General features: G+C 34.8%; 1 protein-coding gene across 1 annotated transcript; it reads right to left on the minus strand.

Moving 5' to 3' along the window:
• Positions 1 to 10426: 10426 nt before the first annotated feature.
• Positions 10427 to 11002, minus strand: IFNB1 (interferon beta 1). Its single transcript, XM_074287913.1, has one exon. The coding sequence runs from the start codon at positions 10988 to 10990 to the stop codon at positions 10427 to 10429; it is 564 nt and encodes a 187-aa protein (XP_074144014.1). The 5' UTR covers positions 10991 to 11002.
• Positions 11003 to 17650: the final 6648 nt, after the last annotated feature.

The raw sequence follows: 17650 nt of genomic DNA on the forward strand, positions 1-17650 counted from the left end.
TCAGGACAGAACTTTGAGGAACAGTTAATAGAGGGTGTGATGTAGATGATGATAAAGCAAAAGAAACTGAAGGATGCGTTTGTCAAAATGTGACAAATAGAAAACCTTGGATTTCTATAATCACAAACCAGCACTCCCTCCATGAGAGCCTTTAACTCTTGCCTGAAAGGAAGCAGGAGAAGGGGTCATGAGGCAGGACTGGGAATATTGGAGTAGAATTATATGTATCTGCTTCTTTAAATATTAAAAATCTAGGAAGAATGATTTTTGGATCCAAACTATTTTTTGACACTCTCTGTTAATGGAAAAGGAGGGTCCTAAGCTATATACAAATTTGACTTCTTACCAAGTGCTAATTAGAAAAACATCAACACAAATATTGAATAGTCCATAGCAAAACATTTCATTTATCTAAGTCAATAAAACAGAAATCAAATAAACTGTACAGATTATTATGTAACAGTTCTCCCATTGGTAATGAAATATCACACACACACACACACACACACACACACACACACACACACACACATACACACACACACACACACACACACACACACACAGATATAGAGATAGAAATATAGAGAATCCTCTCTATTACCTAAGAGGAAATTCCCTGAATTCTGTAGTGAGATTATAAGGAAATGGGAACATATTTGAATCAGGTCTTTTGATTTTATGCTGCCTTCAAATTACAATCTGCAAGAGAAGATGAGAAGAAAGAGATGATCCTATAGGTAGGTTCCTTTTGTCAAGGAGAAGAGCCATTTTGTTGTTGGAAACGGGAAAAGGGGGAGAAAGTGAGGGATAACATCAAGGAGGTATAGGAGGAATTCACATTAAATGGTTTCAACTTTCTCCATAAAAAAGTTATTTGCTCTCAATTGTCATGTGCCTTAAGCACACCAATTCACAGATAAACTGAGCACATATTCCTCACAATGAATTACTTCCACATAGCTTAATATTTCTCCTAATATTATCATTGTAGCACTTTTTATCCTAGGATGAACAGAATAAAATTCACTAATCTTGGAACTCCTTTACTTGTCCCTTATCTCTATAGTTATCCCAAGGTTTCTAGCATTACCAATTCCTATTTATAGATCTTGGTATAAATTAGCTTATATTATTTTTCTCCCTTCAGAATTAAAAAAAAATACATACTTTAAGATAGTTAATCATTAATGACTTTAAAATTTGCTAAACATAATTTTATATTGAAGATAGAAACATATTATCTTTATTTTATAGATATGTGCTCTATGGCAATCTATAAAACAAAGGGCTTGAGGTTAAGGAGCTCCTATTTTAATGTCAAGGAAGGGAGGAGAGGACAAGTACAAAAATTACTTTGATACTGGGAAGAGTGAGATGGGCAAAGCCACATTCTACTCAAAGGGTGACAATCTTTTTAAACTTGGGATCAGGTGGACATGGCTCTTTTCAAATATGAATTGATTCAGAGCAGTTCCAATTGTTCAGTGATGAAGAGAGCCATCTACATCCAGGGAGAGGACTGTGGGAATTGAGTGTGGATCACAACATAGCATTTTCACTCTTTCTGTTATTGTTTCCTTGCATTTTTGTTTTCCTTCTCTTCACATGCTTGGGTTAGACACCCTCTAACTCACAGATAGGTTATCCTCAATCTGCTTTAGCCTCTCTGCTGAGACAGTTTACTAGGGTATGGTCACTATTCATACTACAGTTTCTTGGAGCCATAGATGAAAACTAAGTGGATGAGCAGTTCTGAAAAAGGTTTGGCAATTCCTCACACCAGAGGTGTTAGTCTTCTTTAAATACCCCTTCAGACACAGATAAATATGAAAAAAGAAAAATTAAATTGTTAGCTAGTTGGCAATTGTCAAATGGGAATATTAAGGACTATAATTTTTTTTAGTTTCCTATAGCATCATCATGAAAATTGTTATTTTCTAGGGTATAAAGAACTCATAAATGCAGAAATATTTGATGTTTCCTTTGTGTATCATAACACAATAAAAGTTATAATCAATTAGGAAAATGTAAATAAAACAAGCAGAGCTAAATGGAAACTAAGTGAATTTAGTTAAATTAATTGCATTAAATGAGGAATTAAAAATAAATCATGGAAATAAAAGTAAGTGGATTAAAGAATGAATCCTAGCAATAATCAATGGCTACCATTCTAGATCAGGCCTTCATTACTTCTCAAATAGACTACTACAAAACCTTCTAATTGATTATCCTGTCTTTAGTATCTCCTCTCTCAAATTTATCCTTCATACAGCTGCCAAAGTGATATTATTCCTGGAGCACAGATCTGATCATGTCACTCTCTCACTCAGTCAATTTCAGTGGTTATCAAATAATCACATAATTTTCTGCTATTTAAAACTCTTTACAATTTAAATCTAACCTCTCTTTCCAGTATTAATACACATTATTCCTCTTCACACACTTTTTGGTCTAGTCAATCTGGCATTCCTCATACATGACCTTCCGTTTCTTTCCTCTGTTTTTTTTTTTTTTTTGTACAGAATGACCTGCCACAGAAAATACTTCTTTCCCATCTTTACTTCCAAGACTCCTTAATTTCCTTTAAAACTCTGTTGAAGTGGCACTTCCTACATGATATCTTTCTTGATCTACCTTCTCTCCAGCTGTTTCCTTCTTCCTACCCCATCCCCAACTTAAATTACCTTCAATTTATTTTATTTTCTCTTCTTTCTGTGTTTCTGTCTCTGTCTGTCTGTCTGTCTCTCACTGATTGTAGATGACTGGACAGTCATCCTGAGATGAATGTATCCAGTATTTGTCAACCCCCAACATTTGGAGTAGTCATTCTAAATATATTGCTTTGAAGGTTTTAAGCTAACTTCTTGTGACTACATAATAATACTTATTATAGTTGCTTATTTTAAATTTTACACTTTACATTTTACAAGACTCTGAGAGTCTTGTGTAAAAAACTTACTTTATTGTAGAAAATAAATAGCTGTCCTTTATTTTGCAATGGGCATCTTTCCATTCCTACCTTTGGGAAAATCATGAGCCAAATCTAAGTTATAAATAATCCCAACCCTATCCCACAATGCTTCATGGTTGGGCACAAGAAGTCCAAAGAGGACAAGAATAAAAAAGAGCCTAAAACCTTTTATTAGAGGCCACATTCCCTGAAGAATGAACCCAACCACCATTTTTAAAAGCCCAGAACAGATAGCTGCTTTCTTTATACCTAAGTGGGCAATGCCCTAAACTTTTGGACCCAACAGAGTTTCTAATTTTTAGGTTCTCTCTGTTGTTCTTTTGCTTGTTGCAGTATATCCCTCATTAATCTGGCTATGGAACAGTTTTATAATATATGTTTAAAATATATTTCAAATCAAGTTTGAAATCATATGGTATAATCCCTAAATATTAGTCTGGAAACCCAAAGATGTGGATGCCCTTAGAATAAAGAGGTGCAAAATCATCTTCCTACTAAAAATGTGCACATGATTATTTCCAATGTATATATTTTTCTAATATTTTAGTGAGAGGACCAGCAATGAAATTTCCTCATAGAATTCCAAATCAATTAATGAAAAACCATTTGGAAAATCTTGGCTTCCCATATAAGTTGCAAACTCCTTAGACTGGCATTCAGGTCCTTTGCAACTAGTCTCCAACTGAACTTTTCATCCTTATGTTATATTGATTGTTTCCAGTTTCATTCTGCTTTCTTCTATCTTCTTGCTTTTGCTCCTCTCTAGTCTTATAATCTTTCCTATTTTTCAAAGCCTAAATTAGATGTCATCTCCTCCATGAAACCTTCTTATACTCCTCAAGCTCAGGAGACATTATCTTTCTAAATTTTTTTTAGAGTTTTATTTGTATCTTCCTAATACATTTATCATATTCTCATGTGACTTTGTATTATTAATCATATTATGATTCTTGAAGACAAGGACCATCATTCACCTCTGTATTCACCTATTCTGTATGTTGAATTGTCTATTAATAGGAAAGTCTGTCTTCATTGACTTGGCTTTATCTGTATATCAGAAATTTCTAGTTCAATTGTCTATGAGGTAGAATGATATAATAGAGCATTCTAGCTAAAGTTAGGAAGGTCTGAATTCAAATCCTTCCTCAAACACTGATTAGTTAATTAGTGTGACCTTAAGCAAGTCATTAAAAAAAAAGTTCTGCCTCAGTTTCCAAATTTGTAAAATGAGGAAGTTGTTTTAGATGGTCTTTAGGATCTCTTCTAGCTCTAAATATTTCTACATTCCTTCTGCCCTTAGGAATTTTTGTTTAATTTTTTGTTTTCTTAAGAAAGAATCAGGACCCCCAAAATTTTTTAAAATGAGAGAAGATTTTTATTCACAGATTTAGGGTCAGAGACCTTAAATATTCCCATGTGGTAATAAAAGCAGAAAGTGCCAAAGAGTTGCTCTGGTAACAGAGTTCAAAAAGGAAACTAAATCCAATCTTCTGATCTCTAACTTTCGTGCTGCTGGAAGTGAAAATGGTGGTTGAAAAAAGGAAATATAGCTTGGCCAGACAGTATGATGAAATCTCTGCCTTTAGATACTGACCAATTCTTTTTCCTACCTCAAGTCTGGTGGGGGGAAGAGGAGGCAAGGAAGGAGAGAGAGAGAGAGAGAGAGAGAGAGAGAGAGAGAGAGAGAGAGAGAGAGAGAGAGAGAGAGAGAGAGAGAGAGAGAGAGAGAGAGAGAGAGAGAGATCATTTTTTTCCTGAAAGGCAAATTTGGGGCAGATGGGAATTTCCTGGCATTCCTTCTATGGACAGGAAATCCCTATCTGAATGGAGAACGGATACAGTTACCAGATGCTTAACTCAGAAGAGTTGTTAGTGAAGTCAAGATTTGTACCCTAAAGGCATTTCTATTTCTCATTTGTTTGAGAAGGGAAACAAAACCATGACCAGAATCATAGTAGCATGAACAATTCAGGTTACATATGTGGCCACCTATAAAATCTACTTGTTTCTTCTTTGAATCAAGTTTGTGTAACAATATCACTGCTACCCACTTTTTTTTTAATTAGAGAGTTTGAGAGTTACTAATGGTTGTACCAAAAAAGTAGTGACTAAGACACTTGTCAACAACACGAGACTTGAGCAAAAAATAGTTTCATCTTTCTGATTGTTCAAGAAGCTTCTCAGTCATTTCTTTCTATCAATACAAAATAACCATCCTCCCTTGATCTTATCCAAAAGATTGAGAATTGATCACTTTTGTGATCTTCTGTGGGAACATTTTTTTAATATGTCACATATATGTCAAGACTACACGTCTGAGCTTGCTAATTTCTGACAATGATTAGAATGTTTGTTGTCACTTTTTTTTCTCAGTGTATGGTTTATCTCATCTCAGGTTTTCTTCTCAAATTCTGTCTATGAATTTTAGGGCTACCATTTTTATTAAGAGTTCTTAGTATTGTATACAATATGATGAAATTTCTGCCTTTACGTACTGATAGATTTTTTCCTATGAGAGAGAGAGAGAGAGAGAGAGAGAGAGAGAGAGAGAGAGAGAGAGAGAGAGAGAGAGAGAGAGAGAGAGAGAGAGAGAGAGAAATATGTTTCTTTCTTTACTGAAAATATGCTATTTATGCAATACTATGTATGGGCTTCTGATGCATCAGATTTATTATTTCCCACCTTCTCTCTAAGCCACCCTCCATGCCAAAAAATTTGAACTATTTATAATATAGAGGAAATATCTCAATTCCATTGAAGGCAGCTGGATGAACTTGAAGTCAGAAAAGTCTTCCTAATATGCTTCAGTAGCTATATAATTCTAAACAAGTTACTTAACCACTCTCAGCCTCAGTATTCTCCTTTACAAAATGGGGATAATAATAGATCCTATCTGCCAAAAATGTTGGAAAAATATGTTGGAAGCCTTAAAATGCTATATAAATGTCAGCTTTTATTAAGAATAGGTTGTTTCTCCTAATTCATAAATGAATGAAAACAGTATTTAAGTGTTGTCAAAATTTAATATACGTCTGGTAATAAGCAGGGATCTGAGATAGAGACATGGGATTCTCTGATTCTTGATTTTTTTTTAAATTATAGCTTTTTATTTACAAGATATATGCATGGGTAATTTTTCAGCATTGACAATTGCCAAACCTTTTGTTCCAATTTTCCCTCTCCTTCCCCCACCCCATCCCCCAGATGGCAGGTTGACCAATACATGTTAAATATGTTAAAGTATAAATTAAATACAATATTAGTATACATGTCCAAAGAGTTATTTTACTGTTCAAAAAGTGATTCTTATTTTAAAATAAATTTTATTGTTATCTTTTTTATATTCTGCCTAGAGTTCCTTCTATATTCCCCTTCTCTCCTTCCATGAAAATCATTCATCATAACAAAGAAAACCAAAAAAAAAAAAAAAAAAAAAAAAGAAAGAAAGAAAAGAAAAAGAAAGAAAGAAAACAAGGAAAAAGAGAAGGAAAGCCAGTAAATCAATCAATTCATTAAAAAAAAAAACCTACCTTCCAAAAACCTGACATATTCAATCTTCCACATTCATAGACTTATTTCTTCAAAGGAATAGGGGGAATAATCATCTCATATAATTTCTTTGGATATTAAGCTTGTTCTTTGTAATTCTGAAACATTTCTTTTCTCATTTGTTTTGTGATTGTTCTTTCTATTTTCATTATGTATACTTCTCATATTATTTGATGGGCTTCTGGGCTTCAATATTCAGCTTTTCTGGGTATCTAACAAAAATGATAGAAGCCTGTAAGGACTATGGAGGCAGCTACTAAAGTCCTCTGCCATTTGTCCAGGGCCAAAGCCTTTTTGTCACCCTTTAAGCATAGATTTCCAAACTGCAGTCTAGGGATTCTCAAACTACGGCTGGAGGGCCAGATGCTGCTGCTGAGGACGTTTATGCGGCCCACCGGGTTATGGCAAATGGGCTGAGGGGCGGAGACAGAGTGTGAGTTTTTGTTTTTACTATAGTCTGGCCCTCCAACAGTCTGAGGGACAGTGAACTGGCCCTATTTAAAAAGTCTGAGGACCACTGGCCCAGACAAAGTCAACTAAAATGGGGGTTAATATTAATGCCCTGGCCTGGAGGGAGAGGGTCTCAGAATGATTGCTGTTTGGGAAGGGATCTATTTCAGATTGAAGCCAGTGGGGCTCTAAGAAGCTACTTCTGGGGAGCATCATCTTGAAATCCAAGTGTCTAGGAATTTGTGTCAGCAGTTGGATGGTTTTCTAAGTGGTTTATGAGAGGATGAGGGAAATTGGAAGGAAATTGTTGGGATAATAATGGTAGCCAACTTATATATAGGACTGAACTAAGTGTTCTGCAGCTATTACATCATTTGATCTTTATAGAAACTTAATGTTATTCCCCCCTCCTTTTATTTATTTATTTATTTATTCATTCATTCATTCATTCATTCATTCATTCATTCATTTATTCATTTATTTATTTATTTATTTATTTATTTATTTATTTATTTATTTTTTTTTTTTTTATAGATGAGAAAACCAAGACAAATAGGTAAAGTGACTTCCCCAGGATCACAGTTAGTAAGTGCTGAGGCTTTGAATTGAGATCTTTCTGATTCCAGCTTTCATACTTTATCCATTGTGCCACTTAGCTACTCATTTTTTCCTTGGCTCTGTTGCTGTGAGGTCCTAGGAGTACTATTAGTGGGTGAGTATCCTACTAAGAGGAGATTTTGTTTTAGTCCTTTAGAGGTTGGTCAAGATTTCAAGTTTAAAAGAAAGAAAGAGATCACAACATCCAAAAAAGAAAAAAAAAAGCTTCAATCTTCTCTGATCTCTTTTTTTTTTTTTTTTTTTTAATTTTTGGTTCCACCATTCTAAAATTTGATTTTAGGAGTTATTTTAAAGTTGTTTGAAGGGAAATGTTGGGAGAGTTCAATTGAGTTGCTGCCTATTCACCACTATATTGGCTTGACTTTCTTGCAATTAATTATATTTAAATAAATTTTTATTAATCAAAACACATTATATAAATTGTCTCTGTTTATCCTCACAGAAATCTTGTAAAGTAAGTATTCTATGCTACTCTTTTTGAGGGTGGGTGGGTGGAGGGGAATTGTAGCCCAAATACCTTAAGCAAATGATCTGTCTTAGGTCAAATGATTAGTAATTCGTGGAACAGAGACTTAAACCTGAACTGTCCTATTCTAAGTCTTCTCTTCTTTCTATTATTTTATGGGTTGTTTCTAAGATAAGACTCGGGATATATGCTGTCCTGCTCTTTTCCATCAGCTAGTTAAATCTTTTTTTTTGTGGGGAACTTGGATGGGACTGTGTACTTCTCTCTAATAACCTTAGAAATCTAAAAACTCTCAGTGCCTCATAGCCCACTCATTAAAAGTAAACAGCCTGACTTTTTCCTTCTTATTTCTGCCCCTTCCTTTTACTCTAATAACCCTATGATTAAAAATTTTATTTGATTTTTTCACATTATACATTCATTTTTTATTATTATAGCTTTTTATTTACAAAACATATGCATGGGTAATTTTTCATCACTGATTCTTGTGAAACCTTCTGTTGCAACTTTTCCTCTCCTTCCCCCCACCCTCTCCCCTAGATGGCAGGTAGTCCAATACATGTTAAAAATGTTAAAGCATATTTTAAATATAATATATATATATATATATATAAATTTTTATACAGTTATCTTATTGCACAAGTAAAATTGGATTTAGAAAGAATGTAAAAATAACCTGAGAAGGAAAATTAAAATACAAGCAAACAATACAGAGTTGTGGTCCACACTCATTTTCTATAGTTCTTTCGCTGGGTGCTGGTTCTCTTCATTTCTTAACAATTGGAACTGATTTGGATCATCTCATTGTTAAAGAGAACCAATTACATCAGATTTAATCATCATATAGTATATAGTTGTTGTTATGCATTTTTAAAATGTTTCCATATAAATTATGTTGGGGGAAAGAAGCAAAACAAAAGGGAAAAACAAAAGAAATAAAAAGGTAAAAATATTATGCTTCAATCTGCACTCAAGTCTCTATAGTTTTTTCTTTGGATGCTGATGACATTTTCATTCAGTTTTTTTGGCATTGCCTTGAATCACTGAATGAGAAGAGCTAAATTCTATCATAGCTGATCATCACACATTCTTTCTGTTGATGTGTACATGCTGGTTCTGTTCACCTCACTCAGCATCAGCTCAGGTAAGTTTTTCCTGACTTTTCTTAAATCAGCCTGTTCATCATTTCTTATAGAACAATAGTATTCCATTACATTTATATACCACAACTTATTCAGCCATTCCCCAATTGATGGGCATCCACTCACTTTCCAATTCTTTACCACCACAAAAAGATTTTTTTTGCATGTATGGGTCCTTTTCTCTCTTTTATGTTCTCTTTAGGGTATAGATAGTAGTGGCACTGCTGGATCAAAAGGTATACATAAAATAACCCTGTTTTTTCATGACATTTTACACATGTTGTAGATCTTTAAGGGTTGGACTCTAATTTTTTTTTTTTTGGTACTTAATAAATGTTTATTGTTTGTTTGCCTGACGAGAATGCTTTTTTTTTTTTTTGCAAAGGATCCTGTGGAAATCCTTAAGAAACCTTTTTTCACCTCCCCTAAAAATAGAGCCAGAGGAAATGGATTTTAATTTCAGCAGAAGGTAATCAGATTAGACATAAGAAAGACCTTGACTGTATGGATTAGAAGCCCCCTGAACCAAGTTATGGAGTGAGATAAGATATACTCCCTTTGCCTTTTCTTGGAATTCTTTTAAAAAGTTGGGCAAGTAACAATCTATCTGGAATTATTTAGGCATAGCCCTGCCTGGGGGCTGAACTAAATGACATATTGAGGTCCTTATTGGATCTTATTTTCAACTAGTAAGAAGCATGTGTGGGAAGGGGGAGTTGTGATTGGGGAGGGGTGATAGTAAGCTCCTCGAGGGCAAGGGCCATGTTTTATATTTTAAAATATTGAGAAATATTTTTGAGCTCTTTGAGTCTATGATAGAGAAAATCCAGGGGAAAAATATCTGATTTTCTAAATTCTTGGCTCTTCTTTCTTTTTTTCTGAAAAATCAAAGATAAAGAGAAGAAAAAGAAGAAACATAATGAGTAAGAAATTTCTGATATAGAAAAAAGATATAAAGGCATTATCCTAGTGCACACTAATTGCTAAGCTAATGCTTTTAAACTTAATCAATAAATTGAGTTGAAAAAGCAACTTAACACATTTAGATTTCAAAATAATTTATTATCCAAATGTAAACAAATATCTTAAATAAATCTATTTAATAAATAAATATTTAATAAATAAATAAAATTGTCCAGTTTTCATTTTAAATTTGGTATGTTGGATGCCAACAACAGTAATATTTATACACGCTGTCTGGTTTCTATAATGCAAACTCCAAGTCCTTCAGTTTTTAAGACGTTCTGTTAATTTGTAAAGGAAGAAAAAATTCAGTCTTGTTTCCACCTGGACTATCTTCCAGGAGCAGCTGCTATACTTTTTGTTTTCCAAATAGTTCATTATCCTTTGATAGTAATTGTTTAGATGTTCGATGTTCTCTTCATTCAACCTTGTGCTATTGATCTGGTTCATCTCTTTCTTCAAAGCCATTTCTAAATGCTCCATTTGTTGAAAGATTATATTGAGGAATGTCTCAATAATGGTCTTATTCACACCAAAGCTATCATTTTTGCTGCTGAATAGGAGGAAAATTTGCTGGAGCATCTCATGGATGACCATAGTAGCATTCTCCTTTTGGTATTGCTTAGGCTGTAGAATCTCCTTAGGGATCTGGAAGTCCATTCTGTCCTTTTGACATTCTGGATGAAGTTCACCAATCATTTTTTTCAGGAGATGTACACTACTTTTATTGGTTCTTCTTTGATAGAAGCGAAGCGAGTCATAGATTTCAGAAGAGACATAAGCAAAGAAGAAAAGAAGGACAAGCTGCAGGATGCTCCTGTTGGCCATAGTAATCTTGTAAGGATCTGGTTAGGTACACACCTCAGAGGTCTGTAGTATGAATGACTTTCCTCCATGTGTGTCAGCTATTTATTGAGAGATGCTATCCATATTTTTCTTGAACACAGGAATTTCCCACTTTTCAGTTCTCATTTTCACTTTTGCTATGTCATCTACATTGGTTTTCTTTTTCTTTTAACATTTTGCTATTTTCTCTTAGGTGCTTGGAAATTTTTGTAGTTGTGCTGCTTTAATGCACAAGTATAATTACAAAGTTTTTTTTTTTAATTTTCACTGAGCATTTAATAAAGGAGAAGAAACTAGAATAGAGAAGGATATGAATTCAAATTTGACCTCAGATACTTTCTTTTGAGGTTATTTTGGCAAAACACCAAGTCTCTATCTGCCTGAGCTTCTTCATCTGTGAAATGGTATAATATAAAATGAGATATTTGTAAAGCTCTTTGAAAATCTGAAAGAGCTAGATGAGAGTTATTTTCTTATCAGTAATAAATATTGTTTGTGTTAAGAAAATTGTAAACTATTCAGTATCTCACTTACTTTTTAATATAAAATGTGTTCATCAGAAATGAAATGGAGTCAGAAAGCCTAGAGTTCAAGTCTAATCTCAGCCACTTCCTCACTGTGTGACTGTTGACAAGTCACTTAACTCCATTTACTTGAGTTTCCTCATCTATAAAATGGTGTTAAGAAATGCATACCTTCCTCCTATGATTGTTGAAAAGTCAAATGAGATAATATTTGTAAAGCACCCTGCAAACCTATATTAATGCTCCTTATTACAATCTTTTAAGTTCTAAAATTATGATCTTATGATCTGTTTAGACATTACTTAGTTTAATTACCTTATGTTTATAGTTAAGGAAAAATGGTGCTGGCCAGCTATTTGCCCCTCTAAGATAAAGATTATAGGTCTTTAGAGGTCATTGAATTCAACTCCTCATTTTATAGATGAGGAAACAGACTCAGAGAAGTTAAGTGATATTCCTAAAATCATATAGCTACTAAGTGTTTGAGGCAAGATTCAAACCAGGTCTCCCTGATACCTTGCAGCCTCTAATATAGTCAATAAGTGTCTGAGTGAAAGTTGAATTTGATCCTCTAAGCCTACATTTTCTCCATTCACCTGCCTCTTCATGGTCCTCAAGGCTATACATGGGCAAAGTTTAGTGTCAGCCTACTTTCAAAGCAACTGGGTGGTACAGTGGATACAGTGCCTGCCCTGAGTCAGGAAAACTCACCTCTAAGAATTCAAATCTGACCTTGGATACCTACTATTTGTGTGATATTAGACAAGTCACTTAACCCTGTTCTTCATTTCTAAAGTGACCTAGAGCCAGAAATGGCAAACCACTCTTTCTTTGCTCAAGAAAACCCTAAATGGTATCATAAAGAGTTGGATGTGACTGAATAATAACAAATTTTCAAAGTGAAAGCATCTCATTTACAGATCTTACCCAAGCTTGCAGACAAGACACCAGGAAGGATTCCTCGGAGAATCCTATTTTTTTCTGGAGAGGAGGATAAACCTCATGTGCTTCAAACTTTACAGCCCGAATAGGGAATCATGACACAAAAAGGGGTGAGCTGAGAATCCTCCACCCTCCACCTCCACCCCACAACCTCACCCCACTCCACTGTCCCTGGCTTGTAGAGCTGAGTTCCAGACTGGGTTTTGAAACTTTGGAATGAGTAATCGCCACCTCTGATAGTAATGAGTATTTACTGTGTCCATTCTGGCTACTAGTAGAGCCAATATCAACTATAGTAAAGGGTATGGTTACTTGGTCTATTTTTTTTGGGGGGGGAGAGACTGTATAATTATTGGCAGAGGAAGATATGTTTCCTAGGGTTTCTGTTACCCTTTTCTACTGATACTAAAATATCTGGATATTTATGGAAATAGAAAGTTTCATTTTGAACCTTTTAACTGCTAGATTAGGCTATGGATCATGACATGTGACTAATCCTTGTAATGTGTCTTGTACATATCCTGTACCATCAATGATCCTCCTTAGTTGGCTATAAAATTCATTTAAGTTCTATTATAATGCCTCATCATGATGGGATAGGGTGTGGACCAGACCTTGGGATCCTCAAGGTTATTCAATTTTACCAGATTGCAAAGGCTTTGAGTAAGACCCAGGGGCTCATATGTGTGACTTATTCTTCAAGGACCAAGGTCAAGAGTATTCTTTTCTCAACGAATAAAAATCTATTTTCTTTTCCTCCTATCTCTCCCGACCCGGGAGAAAGAAAGGAAAGAAAAAACAAAACTGCTATAATAAATATTCAGTTAAACAAAACAAATTCCCACATTGTCCACAGGAGGTCTCCCAAAGCTTCAATAGCTTAAAACTGCACTAAACCTTTCTTGGATTGCTCTGTATCTGTCTCATTCTGTACTTAAGTCCCTCACTTGGGTAGCATGTTTCATCATGGGTTTTCTGAAACCGTGGCCATTTCTTACACTGATCAGAGTTCTTAAGTCTTTCTAAGTTATCTTTATAATTTGCTTATTATTGTATAAATTGAATTCCTACTCCTGCTCACTTCACTTATAATCAGTTGATACAAATGTCCTCTGAAACCTTCCCCTTCATCATACTTACACAATAGTATTTTCATTTCTATTCAGATGACTCCTAAATCCATAAATCCTTCCCTTCTGAGCTTATACGTTAAATCTCCAACTGCCTATTGGATAGTTAAAACTGGATTAGATTTTTAGATATTTAGGTATTTTAGGTATTTTTAGGTATTTAGGTATTTAGTTTTATTTTTAGGTATTTAGGTATTTTAAGTATTTTTAGGTATTTAGGTATTTAGTTTTATTTTTAGGTATTTTAGGTATTTTTAGGTATTTAGGTATTTTAGAAAACATTTAGGTATTTAGTTTTGTTTTTTTTTTATTACAATTCATGTGGTTTATGTTATATGGTTTGGCACCAATGATGTGGGTCAAGAACCAAAATGATGTGGGTGTTGTAGACAATAGCAGGCAGGCACCAAAGTTGGGGTTCAGTCATATAAAGAATTCACAATGCCCATTCTCTTTGGCAAAAGGTAGATTTATTCAGAGAAATAAGTTAACAGACAAAATGAAAAGATAGAATAGTCACCAGAAATCATAAATATGAAATAGAGTTGGGAGAGCATAGAAAGGGGTTTTAATAATTAATGATGGAAAAGGCAAGTTCCATTTACCAAGACAAAGGAAACGCTCCTTGAGGTACTGAAAAGTGGCATAGAACCTTAAAAGAGTTAAGGAGGAGAAGTGGGGTTGGGAAGCATAGTGGAGTTAGGAGAGATATATGTGGCATGGGGAAAGGGAATGGGAAAAGACTGGACTTGGCAGGTTGATTTTCACTAATCTGATATCAAACTGGACCAGGCATGGTACCCTGTAAGATCACTCAGACACTGGTGACTTCTCAGAATTCCTGGATTCACTCTTGGATGGACAGACAGCTGCTGTCTTTCAGCACCTTCAGTCACTGTCTCAGCCAGGTGATAACCATGCTTTCTTCATTGCTAGGGCAATGACACATCTAGAATTAGCAAAACTTTTTTTCTTTTTGACTCTCTCAGAGTCTCAGGTCTGGAGTTTGTTGTCTCCAGTCAGGTAGAGGGCAGCTTCTCCTGTTTTCAATAATATTCTTCTCAGATTCCCTTTATGGTTTTATGCAAATAAATGGTTAAGAACAAAGGTAAGATTGCAGATAAAGCTTTAGAGGGAAGTTCATTTTGATGATCTTTTATTAGGTTTTTCAAATCTTAGACCCTTTCTAAAATATGAAAAATTAATATTATATCTAATGTGTTTGCATTCTGTCCCTCAGGATTTTGCTATTTTGCTGAAGTCTCTCCTGGGCAGATTATTTTATTATATAAAGGGGACAAAGATAGAGCTACCCTCCCTGTATAGTTACTTTAGAAGATCTTCTAAAAGGGAGTGACTCCTCTTTCAAACAGACCATATGGAAAATAGCTCTCTTTCATTAGATTTCCCCATGAGAGCTTTTATAGTGACCTCTTGCACATGACTCAACTAGGGGATTTAACTAGGCTTACTTGAGCTAGGGTTCTTGTCCTACATTTTTTCTCCTTGTGATTCCTTTCCTGAGCAGATGACCAAATATTGATCTTGAAATAGATATATTCAGGCTTGGAGACAACTTTGTGTTAGAGAGGTCCAGTGGCCCTGCATCTATCTGATGGATCTGGGGAAGTTTATGTTGATGCATAAGCTTCTCTGATGAGAACACAAACAAGAAGAGGGGTAGTGCTTGTGGGAGACATGAACATTAAGGATATAGTACAGAGTCTAGGTGAAAATACATCAATACTTATATGGTAGTGCCATATATTGCTCTATACCTTCTAATAAGATTTAAGCATCAATTTCTAGGAGGAGTATAATAACAGCTATAAAGTGTTACTGAATAACATTTTTAAGAAAATTTGAATGTTTTTAATTTTAACATTTCTTTTCTAACTTGATTTCTCAATTGTGTTCCTTTGTAGAAGAATGCTTCTTATTATGGATCCCCCATTCTGGAGTCTGGCAATGGGATAGGATTGTTATGACATGTGTGATCTTCATTTATGATTCATATCAAAGTCAAATCGAACTAAGGATGTTTTGTCCTGTTATAATCATGTCCCTACTGTTTCCCCTCTTACAGCAAATTTTTATATTGGGAACAAATGGCAAATATGTGAGATTTTGCTGCTTTTCAATTGAAATGTGTAAATCGTTGGGTAAGAAGAATATTTGGCCTAGTGATCTGCTTCTAACTAGATATAGAATTTTTAGCTATTACAATTGTTTGTGAAATCCAGATGCTATTCAAAGCAATTTAAGTACATTATGGTAGCTTTAACTATGATAATGAGACAGCCTGAGAAACTGACTTTCCAGGATGAGCATTTTAGCATTTCCTGACAAGAGGAGAAAATAAGCCAGTATCAGTATTTGCATCATTAAGGGAAAAAATACCTGTCCTATGCCAGATTTATATTGTCTATAGAGGAAACTTCTACTTCTCTCTTTGGGGAGACTTTAAGAATAATTTTACTTTGATTTTACTTTCTCAGAATTCAACATCATCCAGAGAATGTCTGGTTCCAGAACAGATGGGTTCCTTTATGGAAAGGAAGTGGTTGTAGTGCCCCATCTTCTTGAGTACAAATGTAGTTCCTATTATTAGAAATATTTGTATGACACTGAGTAAGCCGCGGATCTCTGAATTTTCTTGTCTCTAAAATGAAGCAGGATGGAATAGGCTTTTCAATTGATTGACTGTGGGGAATGTGAAAGGAAAGAGTCACATTTGATTTTTCTTTCCAATTATAATTGACCTTATGAGTTTTCATTTTTTATTATGTGATTGGCTAATATAGGTTTTATCATTTCTGCCCTTTCAAAAATCTACTTCTGATTTGTTTCTTTCCTATTTCCCAGATTTTGAATATGTGTGGTTTCCTACAGATTCTATAGTAGTTTCTGGTCATTACCTAAAAGTAAAGCAACAAAAAGTAAAATTAAACATCAGATGTGTATGGTAAGGATCACTGTCCCTCCCTTCTAATTAATCAGAGACTTGTCTTAAGAGAGACAAAAAGGAATTTATTGCTTTCTCATGAAACAGTGTCAGCAAGGTAGTGCAAAGGTGATCAGCTCTTATAAAGTTTATATAGATCTTAAAGCAGATTCCTTACCCATTCTCTGATTCTTCCTTCACATTGGCTGGGCTTCAGAGCTTAGGAGGGAATTTTCTCCAGCAACAACAGAAAAGAACTAAAAAATGAGGAGATCTGGAGAGGGAGTAAAGTCTGGTCAAACACGATATGGCGCCTCACCCTTCCCTTATCTTGAGTCATAAGAGAAGATGTGGTGCAAGAACATGAATGTATTGATGGAGGTTTAACAGTGGAAAGCTAGGGACAATGAAAAAAAGATTATTTTCAAATCTTAGATCACCTCACCCACAACACAAAACCCTGTCCCTGCCTCCAAGAAGCTTACATTCTTACATTCTTTTGAAGGAGATAACCGCCACTCTGACCACCCATTGATGTTCCTGTGGGTTTCAACCCACCAATTCAAGTAGACTTTCTCCAATTTAACCTTCACAAATGCCCATCCATTTCTCTCTCACACATGAAAGTTTCCTCTACGGTTTTAGAGAATCAATAAAAAGAAAACATGGATTTACACAATTAGCCACTCCCAAAGTAAGAAATTGTAATGCCGGAGAAACTGAGGCAAGATAGAGATTAGAGAGTTTTTAATATTTTATTAATTGGAGAGTTTAATTGACTGGACAGGACTCTCATCTCAAAGTATCCAGTAATGAATGGGAGAATGATAAACCCTTTTATAGCTTTTCATACAAAGAAAAGTAGAAGAGTGGGAAAAGTTAGAGCTGCTTGGTTCTGTCAGGATGGGGGAAGGCTGTAAATTCTTACTAAAAGCCAGAGTCAGGAAGTTCGAATAAACAGAAGTAAAGACGCCAGTGAAGTATCCAAGATAGTCTTATCTTTTGGAATATTTTAGAGGGACAGTGTCATAAATTCTTGGGGGCAGAAGGAGCTAGGAGCCAGAAAGTCTGATCTGCTCCTCATCTCCCATTGACAATTTAT

This window comes from Sminthopsis crassicaudata, chromosome 1 (genome assembly GCF_048593235.1).
Source record: "Sminthopsis crassicaudata isolate SCR6 chromosome 1, ASM4859323v1, whole genome shotgun sequence".
NCBI lineage: Eukaryota > Metazoa > Chordata > Mammalia > Dasyuromorphia > Dasyuridae > Sminthopsis > Sminthopsis crassicaudata.

Bases quoted from the DNA above. Each gene is read 5' to 3' on its own strand.
- IFNB1 (XM_074287913.1), bottom strand. From the start codon at position 10,990: ATGGCCAACAGGAGCATCCTGCAGCTTGTCCTTCTTTTCTTCTTTGCT.